Below are 12728 nucleotides of genomic sequence, written 5' to 3'. Positions count from 1 at the left end.
CAACCCTTTCAAATAATCCTGGAAATATAGATATATATTAAATCAAATTAATCTATGGTCAATTATAAACATGTAAGGGTTCCCCTGATAGGAAGAACTTTTATTCTTACAGTATACTTCACCTATTATTTAGTCTTGTTGTGACTTGGACTTATTTAATCACTTCACTTTCAATTTACTTTATTGGCATAAACAGATCAGTAACTGCCAAAGCAGTGTACAAAAGTAAAATTGCATTAAATATTTACACATAATATACATTTGCATATTGAATAATTCCACAAAAAATCTATGTATAATAAAATAAATGTGTTTTATTAGATAAAACAATAAGACAAAAATAATGAAAATAAAAATAAATTTACAAAAAGAAAAAGTAAAAATTATAATAGAAATAATAATAAATTTTAAAAAAGAAAAAAATAATAAAAATAAAGATAAATTAAAAAAAAGAAAAAACAATCATAAAAATAAATTTAGAAAAAGAAAAAAAATGATACAAATACAAATTAATTTTAAAAAGTAAAAGAAAAAATAATAAAAAATATAGAAATTAAAAAAAGAAAAAATAATAAAAATAAAAATTAAATTTAAAAACAATAATAGAAATTAAAAATAAATTAAATAGAATAAACAAATAAAATTCAGTGTGTTTGTTGGGAAGAGACTGGTTGTCCCTCAGGCTATGGCAGACGATTCTCTGTTCTCCTAACATGGATGTCATTTTGTCTTCATCTTTTAGTGAACCTCTTGGGGTCAAATTTTTCAAACAGTCTGGAATGAGAACAACCGAAACTGTCTACTGACTGAAACGACATTTAGAGTTTGTAACAGTACTAGAGCTGGGGAACGTAAAACAACAGACCAAATAAGATTTTACCCTCTACCTTTAAAAGCTTACTTGGGCCAGCTGCTGAGAAGCATCCCCACAGCATGATGCTGCCACCACCGTGCTCCACAGTGGGGAACTTTCCCTCTTTTCAAAGAACTTTCTTCCTCTTGACCATGGAGTCTCCCTCAGTCCTTCTGGTGAACTCTAGTCCAGACTGAATCTGAGTTTTCTTCAACAGTGTCTTTCTCTTTGCCACTCTCCCATAAAGCTCTGACTGCTGAAGAACCCGGCCAACAGTTGTTGTCTGCAGAGTCTCTCCATCTCAGCTGCTGAAGCTTAGAACTCCTTCAGAGTAGTCATAGGTGTCTTGGTGGACTCTCTCTCTAGTCTCCTTTTTGCACGCTCACTCAGTGTTGTGAGCATGTCACATATTCCTTCATTTCTTCATGATGGATTTAACTGAACTCTGGGGGATGTTCAGAGACTTGGAAATGTTTCTGTCTCTATCCCCTGACTTAGACTTTTCAAGAACCTTTTCTCTAAGTGTTCCTTTGTCTTCATGGTGTAATAGTAGCCATGAATACTGATTAACCAGTGACTGGACCTTCCAGACACAGGTGTCTTTAATGAGACTAATAGCTCCAACTGAGTTAGGTCAGTCACTTTAAAGGGGGTGAATATTTATGAAACTATTCATTTGACATATTTTTATTTCATTGACCTTGTAGAAATCTGTTGTCACTTTAGGTTAAGTCATGTTTTTGTATCCCTCTTCTGTTCCAGCCACAGATACTTCACTCCTCCAGCCAGGACGACCAGAAACCACTGACAGACCGCTGCTTAGCCCCAACGCCCCCACAAGCTCCGCCTCCAGCTAACTCAAACTCCACCCACCCCAGCACCACCTCTACCGCCGCAAAGGAAGGAAGAGATGACGAGAAGATGGCGACAAAGGAGGAGAAATCCGATACGAAGGAGAGAAAAGGAACCTTCAACCGATCCCTGCAGCTCCCCCAGCCCTCCAAGCTCCGCCTCTTCTCTCACGCCTCAGGCTCTGGCTCTGCTGCCTCCCCGCCGTCGAAGACGAAGGCGGTCAGGCAGCTCAGCAACGACTCAGAGAGTAACGGCACAGCTGGAGTTAAAGTCAAAACGTCCGCCTTAAACTTGTCCCGCCTCCCGAAGCCGAAGAGTCACTGAAACATGGAGGATGGAAACACGAGAGAAAATCAGAGAGGTTTAAAGACTCGTAACTAACTTATTTATTGTTTTATTTTCAGCACTGACAATTCCAATGAAATCTCAGTGATACTTTATTTTACAGCTGCAAAAATCTCCTCAAAATCGACTTCACAAACACGCTGATAGATCAGCGTGAGTACATAATAACGGTAATTAAAAAAGATGATTTTTACTTATTTGGTACTGATTATAAAAGGCAAGTTATGGGAGATATCATTGAGTAAAAACCAGGTTTTTGTGCACAATTTGCCTCTAATTTTTCATCTTTTTTGCTCCTCGTTTTGTCCTGTTTTTGCACTTCGTAATCTCGCATAGATATTTAACATTTTCTAGCATAAATTTAGTATTTTAAGCTCCTTTTTGCTTTCTAATAACTTTGGTGACCCTGTGATTGTTTCTAACATCTTTAAAAACAAGTTTTAGGGTTTTTAAACTCACCTGAAAAGCTGATGTTCTCCGAAGTTTGATTCAAACACTCATGAAGAGGGTAAAATATATTCTTTGAGGTTAATTTAGGTTAATTGCATCTTTCACGTTTTTACTCCATGAAATCTCCCCAGCAGCTCAATTGTCAGCTACAAAAAAATCTGCAGGTTAACACAAAAGTAAATTTGCATTTCAAATAATATTTCAGTAATTGAGTATCAATAATGTGCAAATTTAGGAGTTTGCTTGGTGGAAATGAGAGTGGTACCTTCCTGAAAATGATGGCTCTATCTTCTTTCCCTATCCCCCCGATGCCTTTAAAGGTTGCTGTTATGGTACAGTCAGTGCTGTATGTATTTATGTCCAGTTAAAGTTAAAAGCTGGAATGCAAATGTGCAGAAAAATCGCTCTGGAAGCTTGCTGGTTGGTGTGTTTTTCTGCAGATGTGTGGAATCTTCCCTCCAGTGAGATCACCGTGTTTCAGCTCATTCACTGTGTTAGGATTTCTGTGTGCCTCACCTCCTTTACAACATCTCACCTGGAGAAATGTGACCGTTTGGAAACTCATGCCACTCTTCCAGCCTTCGTCCTTCCCAAGTCTTCCTCTCTAGGGGAGAACTGTTTCCAACTATGACCCCTAAACCCCCCCAACACCGGATCAATCCTTCCTCGTCTGAAACCTGCTGCTCTGCAAAAACACCCGGTCTCCAGGTCGGAAAAATGACTTTTAATCTTTGCACTGTCCATCTATTACTCACATTTTGGTGTCTTTTTCTCGTATTAAGCTGCAGCCGCATCCAGAAACATTTCTTTTTGCCTTTAAAGATGGAACGTTTCAAGATAAACCCAGACCGTTGTGTCAATTGAAGGGTCAGCCTTCTCCTCCAGCCTCCCATCTTTGTTATGACCCCTTTTTTTTCTGTGTGTTTTACCAGAATTCAGCCGCTCTTCTTCCTTTAAATCCCCATCCAAGCTTTTAAAGCCACTTAACCGTCGGTGGACTTTGAATATGACAAAACAAGCGTCTTAATTTCTAAGATTTTGTGTTGTTTTTTTCCATCAGTGACTTTGTGAGCTCCCAAAAGCTTCTCAAAGTTTTGTCTGCAGACTTTATGAAAGTTAAGGGCTCTGTATGCTTCAAACCAACTTCTTTATACATCAGTTTTCCTGCATTTATGGTGGAAAAGTTGCAGTTTTTACTGCATTTATCAGCTAAAGTCTGGACAACCCTGATGTGCTGCAGTCATAACGTGCACATTAGCTTAGCTCTGATGGTAGCTGATGGGTTATTACACGTTTTTACACATGAAACATGGTCTGATCTCAGAACAGGAGTCAGAACCTCATCATTTATATGTTAAACAACCAAAAAAAGTTTACAACATGACATGATAAGAACATGAAATCCTCACTATCTGAGCCTGACGTCACAGGATTATGCACGGCATGAGAATCTGGTCCATATAAGGACTCATCTGTTTGGTTTTTGTGCAGATTTTTTTTTTTTTTTCAAAGAGAGACTGGTCTGCAATCATGCTCTTTTTGCTATCATGATGTGACTAAAAAGACAGAAAACAGTGATGAAAAGGACTGAAACATGCAGAGAGAAAAATACCAGACTTACTTAGAAACTAGAGACACGTTGTCCCAGTCTGTCTGTTTGAAGCATAACGAGGCCTGTAACTTAAAAACACTCCGTTTTCAGTCGATGTATGCACAGAAGAATCATCTCCTCACTTTAAAACGTCAGGGGGAGAGTTTTCCTTTCTTTACTCGCTGACATTTTTAAGATTTAGACATTCTGAATCCCAGCGTTAGAGTGATATTTTCAGGATCTGGAGGCTCCGTCGCCACATTAACATTTCCTCGTTCTGCGGCTCAGAGAAGAGAGCGGCTGAAACGGTAAAACGAATCCTCTGACATTTACAATCGCACAAAACACTCCGACATCTGAAACATTATCTCATTTATATATCGGAGCTCCTCGGCTCTGCAGAGCTGCCTGCTTTTAAAACAGTAACTGTGTATGCAAGAAAATATGCAAAAATAATCCTCACCATCCTGTAGGTTTTAAATCAGACACGCAGTCTCAGCCCCGTGCAGAGAATATATGCAAAATACTCCTAATATATCTGATAGTTCACACTTTTAACGGCTTTTTGTTCTACAGAATGTGTAAGAAACTGACATTTAAAGGTTCTGCTATCAAAAATCACACAAACAAATAAGACACTAAACTTTACAAACAGCAGCAGCAGATGTTCCGCTCTTCCTGTTGGCTCTTTGTCCCAAACTAGTAGATAAAAATGTGTTAAAATGCCTCTGCTAGTACTTCCCTAATATTATTTTTAGATTTTATTGTATTTGTTCCTGAGAAAACCCTCTCTCAGATGCATGAGATGTTCAAGATCTACTGAGTTGTTCTCTCCTGGAATCTCAAACTGATGAACGCCATGCCCTCATTAAGCTTGATTTATTCTTCTGCGTTGTGTCCACGGCGTACGTACGTGTCAAGGGAACGCATCGCTCTGCAATTCACCGCCATGACGCTAGGGGGGTGTGGCTGTGTGTGTGTGTGGTTTCAGAGGGGTCACATCCAAGCGGCTGTGTCGCTCTCCGCTGAACTGGATGTCTGTTTTAATGAGAGTGGATGCTTGGGTGTGTGATTACAACCAGTAGTCGATATCACATGTTGTTTGCACATAAGCACAAACCGGAGGTTGCGCTGGACTTTTTTGTTGTCCGTCACTCCTTTAAAATCCCGCTGGATCCATCCTGACAGAGAGCTTCATACAGCACACACTCATGCGTCACAGCGCTGAGACAAGCTGGAGAGATGGAGAACAAGGGTTACAAACGTTTGCCTTTATCTGTTAGATTTCCATGACTGAAATGGAAACTACGGTGTTAAAGTGAGGTTTCAGAGAGAGAGAGAGGAGGGTTGGGTGGGGATGAGCGAGCGAGAGAGAATAAAGCAACATGCGCTGATCTGAATCATCGTTCACCCATCTCTCTGTTATATTTCCATGGTTGAAATCTACATGATAAATGAGCAAACTTTGGTGTTTAAAGTGAGGGTTCAGTGGTGAGCAAGCGAGGTGGAAGCAGCGGGAACTGTTCTGAATCATCGATCGCCTTGGACACATACGAAATTTCGCATAAAATCGAACCTTTTATGAAAAAAACTGGAAATGAATCGGCATCAGTGTGCAGACATGATTAGAGCAACATGAAACAGGCTCATTGGGCAAAGGCCTTAACTCTCTGCATGCCGACCTGTGTACTGAGACACCTGCAGGCTGCAGCAGCCTCTCAGTGCTGTCAGCACCAAGACCGACGCACTTTCATTAATCTATGATGTCGAGGTCAGTGAGAGAGCCCACTGGCTACTAGATTTTTAATAGATTTAATAACCTCCTTGATAGTCCATGTGTGCTAAATGGAAAAGGTGCATCTGTCTGCGTGTGTGCGCTGAAATGCACGCTCATCCTCATCATTCCAGCCCTTCAAAATGACGGACAGCCTTCAAAATTCTCAGTCATCCTTCAAAAAAATCCCTCAGTGACTGAGAATATTCAGTTAACGTGAACTCTGCAAACGTAACCGATGATGTAACATTTCGATATGTGCGTAATAACAGGAAGAAAGACCAGAAAAAGCAACTGCATGACGTTTTGAGCGGACCAATCACAGCCCTTGCGGTCCGCGCAGTGACGCGTAGTTAGAATTTTTTGGAGGTGCGCGTCAGGCTACGCCGTAGGGGTCTGCGTCGACACAGAGGGCTATGTGTAGCTACGCCATCGGCGCAACACAGAAGCATAAATCAGGCTTTAGCTGAGGCTAATTAGCACACAGACTGGCCCTCTTTCATGCCCATATAAGGGCATGAGACTGCAGGGCAGTGTGCAAACACAGAAGGCACACAGGATCTACTAGGGATGCACGGTATTGGATTTTTGCCGATATTTACAGATTAATTTTAGCTTTTCGGACAAGAAATTTTAGTCCTTTTGGACACTTTAAGGTTTGAGGATGACTAAGGAAACAAACGTTAGTCCTTAAAAACATAGAAAACATTCTTTTTCCTGTCTGTAGATGACTGTAGCGGGAAAACTCAGACTAGGACTCCAAAAGGCTCGAGGTTAGCAGACATTTCTTTTATAGAAATGCTAATACCATAAGATGTAAAAAAGACATTACAGAATAAAGCGGACTGTTGAGGACAATAACGGCAAATCTGACATTATCAAAGAAACAGTCCATGCAGGAAAAAACCACAGCTATGAGGATGATCTTTAAAAAGCAGCTGCTGCTGCTGTTCCTGCTGCTCAAAACACAAAAACTTTAAACTTATCGATCCATGAAGCCGCTCTGCTTCCTGCAGCTGTGTGACGCTCCTTAATGTCAGTATTTTTTATCTTCATGCCTTTTTTTTTTCTTCAGTATCGGGAGGATTTTGTGACTCTTCAGATCGATGAACTCTAAAAGTTTCCCCTCACGCTGCTTCGTTGTGGACGATATTTCAAACACTGTATCCTATTTAAACAGATATCTGATATATTTCAGCTGAAACTCATATCTACACTGATATCCATCCTGTTCCTGTGCTGCTGTGGGGAATATTTCTATTTATTTTGTTTTGTTTTATGATGAAAACTTGAAGATGATCTAAAAGCATCCTGCCGTTTTATTGAATTTATTTTTGTGCAATAACTCTGAAGATCTCAGTGTTTGCTGCAGCGCTAACTCTTATTTATGTTGAAGACTGTATAAACTGCTGTAATTATGAATATTCATGTCCGTATTAATCTGAACTGTTGCTTGTAAAGCGTCTTTAAAAAATGCACTTTAAGAAGAAAGAGGCAGAGCTGCTTCAGCTCGGCTGTTAAAGACTTTACCTGTCTTTAAAAGTGACTTTTGTTTTTCTGTTGATGAATTTGGAGGCTTTTTCTCGGTTGTTTCAAACGGCTGCAGTGACGCTGCGTTCATGTCCGATAGGAGAAGAATGAACATAAATCAAACACATCGCTGATGTTAAATCTGCATCCATCGGTTGGTTCGGTTGCAATCAGAGCAGAATTAAATATCCATCAGGGTTTAGATGCAAACAAGAATTAGCATGCATGTACTCATCTGTTTGCAGAACAGTGTCTCTCTGCTCCATTACAACTAAATAAACAACCGATCAATCATTGTCATTGATGATTTTATGAGAAATTATCTCATCTTTACATCCATGGACCTGTGGAAGCAGACTCCACAATGAGGGATCATAAAAATCAGCTAATATGTTGTCTAAAATATAAAATCAAAGAAAATAAAGCTAAAAAATGAGCATAAAAGCATTTTAGGATCAGTACTGACCAGTACTTTAATGAGACGATGAAGCATAAAATCCTTTAACCCTCTGGGGCCGTTCAAATATTGAGGAGCTTTAGCACATAACATGCACACCTCATACTGTCGCTATTAACAAAAATGATACATTTATATTTTTTCTGCTTTCATGGAGCTCATTTTTTCAGCTAAATCTGACCTAAATATTGATAAAAAATATTCTTGAATTTTTTTAAGAGTTTATAAAAGTTTCAGATTTTTTTTGGTTTTGGATTATTACAGCCTGGGATGTGTCATTGATTAGCAGCAACATTTATTTTCAAGCATTGATATTTTTTGTGCAGTGACAAATACTCCCTCTGAGGACCTTTAGTGCATAAAAGGCCCCATTAAAACCCATTCTGACTGTCATTAAAGCATTATACATGTGTTTTATTGTTTCTGGGTGTCTGTCTGGCCTTTGACCTTAAAATGTATCATTTTCAGTACTCTCCAACCAGTGGCATCATTTTGACCATATTTGGCAGATGGAGAAAAAACATGCTATTTCTCCTAGATGGCGCTGTCCCATTTGACCCCCTCCCTCTCCCTTTCCCTCAGTCATCACCAGGGACATTTTTGTCCATTTGGGCAAATGTTTCCTCTTCCTCTGCTCACCATTTGGGCTGTGTTAGTGCATGTAGTTTAATTTTTGTAGCAAAGTTTCTTTTCAAGGCAAATTTTTGAATTACAATTTCAATTGCTCTTACAGGTCAGGGGAACACTGTGAAACAAATTTACTCCCCTTTAAAGCCATTAAGGACAAAAATGTCCACTTCCAAAAATCTGCTATGGAAACTTTACAGATTTATGTTTTTTCTGCTTTTTTTTTTTTTTTGCATAAATCTCTTAAACAACTTCAGCTGTGCTCAAAACTACCAAACATCCAATCATTTTGAGGATTTTAACCCTTTAAATGCTAGTTTGATTACTTAAAGTCAATGTTGTTTTTATGACATAAAAGTGGAAAAAATGTGAAATCTTCCTTTAACCAAATGTTGGATGGCTGGTTATTTCTAAATCCAGCTTGGGTATGTGATTAACCAAAATATTGACTTTGATGCATTCTTGTTTTTTTGTGTAGCATCTGATTTTAGAATTTAGTACCCTTTCAAGCCATTAAGGACAAAAATGTCCTCTTCCAAAAACAGCAATAAAATTAGGATACATAAATATTTTTTCAGCTTTTTTGGGTAAAATTTTTCAGTCGATTTGTGTTTTGATTAGAACTGAAATTGATGAAAAGATTTGACCCAAAAAAAGCTGAAAAAATATTAATTTATAGTATTTTATTGCTGTTTTTGGCGGGGGGGGGGGTCCTTAATGACTTGAAAGGGTGGTAAATTCTAAATCAGATGCTACACAAAAACCAAAAAAGCATCAAACTAAATATTCTGGCTAATGTTTGACATGTCCAAGCTGGACTTAGAAATAATGCCATCCAACATTTGGTTTAAAGAAGATATCACATTTTTTTCGCTTTTTTTCATAAAAACACTGACTTTAAGTAATCAAACTAGCATTTAAAGGGTTAAAATCCTCAAAATGATTGGATGTTTGGTAGTTTTGAGCACAGCTGCAGTTGTTTAAGAGATTTATGCAAAAAAAGCAGAAAAATATATGAATCTGTTCAGTTTTTATAGCAGATTTTTGGAAATGGACATTTTTGTCCTTAATGGCTTTAAAGGGGAGTAAATGTGTATCACAGTGTTCCCCTGACCTGTTAGAGCAACTGACATTTGAATAATATGCCAAAAAAGAAACTCTGTTGCAAAAATTAGACCACATGCACGAACACAGCCCAAATGGTGAGCAGAGGAAGAGGAAACATTTGCCCAAATGCACAAAAATGTCCCTGGTGATGACTGAGGGAAAGGGAGAGGGAGGGGGTCAAATGGGACAGCGCCATCTAGGAGAAATAGCATGTTTATTCTCCATCTGCCAAATATGGTCAAAATGATGCCACTGGGTGGAGAGTACTGAAAATGATACATTTTAAGGTCAAAGGCCGGACAGACACCCAGAAACAATAAAACACATGTATAATGCTTTAATGACAGTCAGAATGGGTTTTAATGGGGCCTTTTATGCACTAAAGGTCCTCAGACTGATTGAATGTTTGGTAGTTTTGAGCACCGCTGAAGTTGTTTAAGAGATTTATGCAAAAAAAGCAGAAAAGATATTAATCTGTTAAGTTTTTATAGCAGATTTTTGGAAGGTTAACTTTGGAAGTTAAATTAAAGTGATGCCTGAGGGTTAAAGGGCACTGACTTTATCCTAAAGTTTCTGCTGCATCCCTCTGTCTTTATTGACAAAAAATGAATAATTTTCAGGTGATTTTATTGTCATTTTCATCCAAACTAGCTGGTTCAGTTGCTCCAAAGTGGTCTCTTCGTCTTCCGGGTGCTGAGGCCAGCGCGTCGTTGCTGCACTCAGGATGATGGAAATGCTGGACTGCATCAGTGCCAGATGCTCTCGTTCTACTCAGAATGTTGTTTTTGTTATTTTAAAGAGATAAATCTGCCTGAAAGTCTCCTCTGATGCTGCTAACTCCTTTTAAACCTGCTCTCCTGTGATGTGAATGCAGCGTTGCTGTCTTGCGTGTAATCTTCGATGCGATTGGTTAAGAACTTAAGCCCTGATCTGATTGGTTAGCACAGATCCTTATCAGTCTGATATTAGCTCTGTCGCTCTGATAATCAATGTTTAAACACGTCTGTGTGGCGCATACATGTAAGAATATCACACCTTTATATCTGTGTTTATTTTATCTGTCACATGTGTAACATCAGCCCCTCCCTCCTCGCCTGATTGGTTGGTATTCTTGTCCTCTTCTCTCATTGGCTGAGATGTCACTGAGAAGCTGAAATTAAAGATAAACTTCAACAGGACTGGATTTGTGCGTCTGACTGATGTTTGTTATTCTTCTTTAAATCTTTAAATCTCCTAAGACCCTGCGTCCACGTATGAGGACATTACACGTTGGCTTTCTGACATTCAGTAATCATTTCTGGTATTAAAATCGACGAGTTAAGTGTCCAAAATGTTCATTTAAGTTTAAGGTATTTGCTTGAAATGCTGGGATAATTTGCTGTTTGGATATTTTAGGGAATTTGCTTGGAAGTTATTTAGTAATTTTATGGAAATTTAGAGGATATGTTCGTATATTTTAGAGTTTCATTGCTTTAAATTTATTTCAATTTCCTTTTTTTTTTTTTTTTTTTTTGTATTTTCATGTAAGTATAATATTTTGGGGAACTGGATTGGGAATTTGGGGCCAGGATTGCCCTTTTGAAATTTGCCTGAAGTTTTTCAGGAATTTGCATAAAATTTTGGGAGACATTTTTATTTGAATATTTGGATTTATGAGGAAGTTTCACTGAAAGATTTGAAGATTATCTAAAGAAATATTTGGGCACTTTCCAGGGGAAAATTGTGTTAAAGAATTTTCAAATAAATTTTCAGTATTTTTTTTTTATTTTATGGAATTTATTTGGGTTTTTAGAAAGGAAAATTTCCAAGACATTCCTGTTCATCAACAAGGCAGATGTTTTAACTTCTCAGACCCTACGTATCCTAAATAAGTGGGAGAAAATAAAAATGTTTACTTTGAGCTCTCCGTCCTCTCCTGGTGTCTGATGTCAGCTCCTGATGGCCCCATCACCCTGAGAAATGTCCCCATCTTCCCGCTGACACCCTGAACTCATCACGACTGATCGTCAGCAGAGATGCCGCTCCGTTTGGCGCTGAAGGCCAAGCTGACGATGATGACGGTGACGATGAAGATTGAGACGGTGCCTCAGATGTGACAGGAGCAAACGTCTCCACACATCAGAGGAGGTGACGGCTAAAGGTCAACCAATCAGAAGCTTCAGTCAGAAAGAGGAAACAGCAGGAGAGACACATTTGAAAGGTTTATAAGACCAGACTACAGCTGAACTACTGAAACAGAGGCCCAAGCTGGCCAATGAAGAAAAATAAAAGTATAAATCTAAAAACCAAGCAATGGTGATTAAAATATCAAAGAAAGTTTTTTTTAAAAATCACATTATTTAAACTAATTTTTAAAGTTGACTTCTCATTTTGAAAGTTATCTTTCTACTCTCTCTGATTTTTATGTTTATCATAGAAATTAACTTTTAAACTAATTTTTGAATTAATTGGCTTAAATTTACATGTTTTTCATACTTACAACCCTTCAATATTAATTTGAGTTTTTCTCATATTTGTATTTCATATTTTTGACTTTCTTTTAGAATTCACCTTTATCCCTTAATTATTATAATAACTATTTTTTTTTACTTGGAATATAAAAATAAATTTAAGGCTTATAGTTTAAACTCTGTTTTTCACAATTATTGTTATTATTTATTATTATTATTATTATTTTACAATTATTATTATTATTATTATTATTATTATTATTATTATTGTGGTTGTTGTTGTTGTTGTTGCTGTTGTTTGTTATTATTATTATTAGTAGTAGTTGTAGTAGTATTATTTTTACTATTATTATTATTATTATTATTATTATTTTTATCATTATTATTATTATTGTTATTATCATCATCATTATTATTATTATTATTATTATTGTTGTTGCTGTTGTTGTTGCTGTTGTTTGTTATTATTATTAGTAGTAGTAGTTGTAGTAGTATTATTTTTACTATTATTATTATTATTATTATCATTATTATTATTATTATTATTATTATTATTATTGTTGTTGTTGTTGTTGTTGCTGTTGTTTGTTATTATTATTATTATTAGTAGTAGTAGTAGTAGTAGTATTTTTTTTACTATTATTATTATTATTATTATTATTATTTTTATTATTATTATTATTATTATTATT

General features: G+C 37.2%; 1 protein-coding gene across 5 annotated transcripts in view; it reads left to right on the top strand.

Moving 5' to 3' along the window:
- Positions 1 to 8219, top strand: part of LOC121528350 (serine-rich coiled-coil domain-containing protein 2-like) — an 82279-nt gene extending 74060 nt beyond the window's left edge. For 3 of the 5 annotated variants that reach the window (XM_041815775.1, XM_041815772.1, XM_041815773.1), the window contains exon 14: positions 1616 to 8219. In XM_041815775.1, coding sequence (XP_041671709.1) covers positions 1616 to 2029 — 414 coding nt within the window. In that variant the 3' untranslated portion in view covers positions 2030 to 8219. The remainder of the gene's footprint in view (positions 1 to 1615) is intronic. The other 2 variants (XM_041815776.1, XM_041815777.1) reach the window with 2 other exon arrangements.
- The last annotated feature ends 4509 nt before the right edge of the window (positions 8220 to 12728 follow it).

Source organism: Cheilinus undulatus, linkage group 20, assembly GCF_018320785.1.
Source record: "Cheilinus undulatus linkage group 20, ASM1832078v1, whole genome shotgun sequence".
Taxonomy (NCBI): Eukaryota; Metazoa; Chordata; class Actinopteri; order Labriformes; family Labridae; genus Cheilinus; species Cheilinus undulatus.
This window is presented reverse-complemented; position numbering and strand designations above follow the sequence as displayed.